Below are 2,912 nucleotides of genomic sequence, written 5' to 3' on the forward strand. Positions count from 1 at the left end.
AACCCAAACAAATAAGCACGGAAGCAGTCAAGCCCGATGGCAACACTAAAACGCCTTCTACATGGTTATGGAAAAGCGAAAGTCCACCAATATATTCCCTGAGGCAACTCCTGTTCTTATGGCGAAGTTGCTAGCATCTGGGTATCCCCTTGATGAAACAGCAGTCAAGTTTTTAGCGGAGTATAGTACGTTCAAACAGTCGAAGAGCGCGAGAGGCATCGGGATCCGTGTACGTCGGAACAGACAGCTCGCTTACTTGCATACCCAGCCGCGAGAAAAGGAGCTCAGTTAAAGGTTGAGTGGCCCAGATCTTGCGGGACCGGAAAGCCTGTTTCCAGCTAATGAAATGAAACAAGAAACACGTATTTAAGGATATATTTATTTTATATTTAAGATTTATTTAGTTATGGAAATATACTCATTCCAAACCACCCAAGAGGTCGAGTTTTTGGTGCGTTTTTTTTAAGCGGTGTCCCTAATCCACTATATACACTTTCAAGGCGGGGCTTTTTTGTTGCCGTAAAAAATCTAGATCGTATCTAGATGGGGGAAATCCCACAAAGCTGGAAAATCCCAATTGGCATTTGAAACGGCTAGCCCATTGGCTGGGCAACCATCGCAGACAATAGCCATTAGATTGTCTGCTAGGCCCATATCCACAGTGCTTTGCAGGACGATATTTAAGGCTCAAAGTTCTAATAACCCAGCAAACCAAACGCTCACAAATGATATCGCATACGAGTCAAATGCGAGACTTAACCCGACAAAACGCTCGCATTCGGACTCGCATATGATAGAAATATGATACTTGTGTCGTTCAGTTTGTGGCAGTGAAAGTATCATTTATGATAGCTCGCAAGGGAATCGTTTGCGAGCCTTTTGCGATATCATATATGAGCCTTTTGCGATATCATTTGTGAGCCTTTTGTGATATCAGTTATGAGTCGTTTTTGATATAAAATAATATCAAAAGAAATATTTTTTTCGAGCCCATAGCAGTATCATAAAAGACTCATAAATGATATCGCAAAAGGCTCTCAAATGATATCGCAAAAGGCTCGCAAACGATGTCGCAAAAGGCTCGCAAGAAATAGTTTTTGCGAGAGTTTTTTGGTTCCCATTCCCATTTTGTTCCGTAATAAAAAATATTTTTAATTTGTAATATGAAATGAATTTAATGTATATATGTATGTAATATGTATGAACTATGTACTAAAATTTAAGTTTTTTTGCATCACTTTTTTCTAATCCAGCCTTCCGTTCCTGAGCATACTGGAAATGTTTTTGAGTCGTATGGTCAAAATCCTGATCGTCGAGCGCAAACTTCTGTTTAAATGCATCTGTAGAAAATATAAAATATATTTAAAATTGGGGAATTACACAAGCTAAAATAGTAAAACTTACGTCGTAGTGCTAAAGTGGTTCGAAGTCCTCTTACACACTTTTTGGAATCTGTCCCACGCCAGGAGAAAAACTTCGCCACATCATCGCTTATAATCTGTCGCCAGGAGCTCCTTATAAACTTATCAAACGTTTTTTCATTGATAGCGATTAAGTCCTTGATCTTCAGAAAAAAATGAGATTAATCAAAAGATTAACTCAGAACATTTAAAAATTCTTACCAAGTTATTAAGAGAATCTTCAAATGATTCAAAGCCTTCTAGACTGGCCAGTGGTGAACGTGGTACTGTCAATTTTACGATGTTAGGCTCTCCGCACACTCGAGCCTTAATTGACGCGACTTCATTACGCAACGAAATAAGTTCCGCCCCCTGTCGATCAACTTTACCAATAATGGTTTCAATTTTTTTGTTGATGTCCTGCTGGTTTTCGATTATTTTTTTTAGGTGGTTTAATATATCTGAAAATATTTTAAATAAGAATATTGAGCATGAAATTGTTTCATTGTATTACCATAATTATTGGACCGATTATTTGGAGCCGTATTAGATATGTCTGAAAATATATTAAAACGAAAGCGTAAGGTAAAGCCGAAGGAAAGTCAATCAAAATGTTACCTGTTATTTGAGTATTTTCTGCTCCCATTTCCTCAAAATTAAAATTGTTCAATTTAACCTCAAATTCTCCAGTAGCTCTTTGCACGTGTCGAGCCTCTCCGATATATGTTCGGCTTTTTCTTTTGTAAGACATTTTATTTCTTTTATTAATAATGTACTTACCGATTGGCAGAAATTTCTTTTAATTGCGTAAGAGATGGTAGAGATTTTCAACTTAGCACTGCACAGTTCGACAAAAATAATTGAAATGACGGCGCAGGAACGCTCGCTTTATAAGCACTTGTTTCTAATGCTCGACACATGTAAAAAGAGCAGTTTTCTATTGTAAAACTCCCGCTAGCGAGCTCGTTTGCGAGCGTTTTGCGACACAAGAAGTAGAGCTCATTTTTGGCTCACTTGCGAGCTCGTTTGCGAGCGTTTTGCGACACAAAACCATGTCGCTCGTACACAAGCTCGCTAGCGAGCTCGTTTGCGAGCATTTTGCGGAACTCTCGCAAAAGGCACGTTAGTTGGTTTGCTGGGAAGTGGTGCTAAAAGAAAAAACACGAAAAGGTATATTACCTTACCTATCGAAAGTACTTCTAATATCATATTAAAGATCATGCAGCACCAGTGCTCTTGCCGTGGCACAGAGGCCAATAAGTGCATTGCAGCTTGCGGCTTAATCCAGCAATCCGTAGTAATATTTTTAAATTAATGCGTTCATTTAAATATAATAATAATATAATTAGGAAATTAAATTTGTATTTTTATGTTTAATTGTACTATAAAAAATAATAAACGAATAGAATTAACAGTGCGTCTTTTTTAATATACATATGTACATATGTAACTTTCGGCTCGCAAAAGATATCATAAACGGCTTGCAAAAGTCGGCTTACAAAACCGAGGCTG

At 37.8% G+C, this 2,912-nt stretch overlaps 1 protein-coding gene across 1 annotated transcript; it reads right to left on the minus strand.

Moving 5' to 3' along the window:
* Positions 1–1,183: 1,183 nt before the first annotated feature.
* LOC117184012 (uncharacterized) lies at positions 1,184–2,549 on the minus strand. The gene is made up of 5 exons (XM_033379906.1): positions 2,019–2,549; positions 1,915–1,956; positions 1,623–1,861; positions 1,405–1,564; positions 1,184–1,340 (listed from the first exon to the last, which is right to left on the minus strand). The coding sequence occupies exons 1-5, from the start codon at positions 2,149–2,151 to the stop codon at positions 1,213–1,215; spliced, it is 702 nt and encodes a 233-aa protein (XP_033235797.1). The 5' UTR covers positions 2,152–2,549; the 3' UTR covers positions 1,184–1,212.
* Between the last annotated feature and the right edge of the window lie 363 nt (positions 2,550–2,912).

This window comes from Drosophila pseudoobscura, chromosome 4 (assembly GCF_009870125.1).
Source record: "Drosophila pseudoobscura strain MV-25-SWS-2005 chromosome 4, UCI_Dpse_MV25, whole genome shotgun sequence".
NCBI classification, from domain to species: domain Eukaryota; kingdom Metazoa; phylum Arthropoda; class Insecta; order Diptera; family Drosophilidae; genus Drosophila; species Drosophila pseudoobscura.

Coding starts and splice junctions, on each gene's coding strand:
- LOC117184012 (XM_033379906.1), bottom strand. CDS start 2,151: ATGTCTTACAAAAGAAAAAGCCGAACATATATCGGAGAGGCTCGACAC. Junction 1,862..1,914: donor TAATCGGTCCAATAATTATG/GTAATACAATGA, acceptor AAATATTTTCAG/ATATATTAAACCACCTAAAA. Junction 1,565..1,622: donor AAGATTCTCTTAATAACTTG/GTAAGAATTTTT, acceptor TTTTTTCTGAAG/ATCAAGGACTTAATCGCTAT.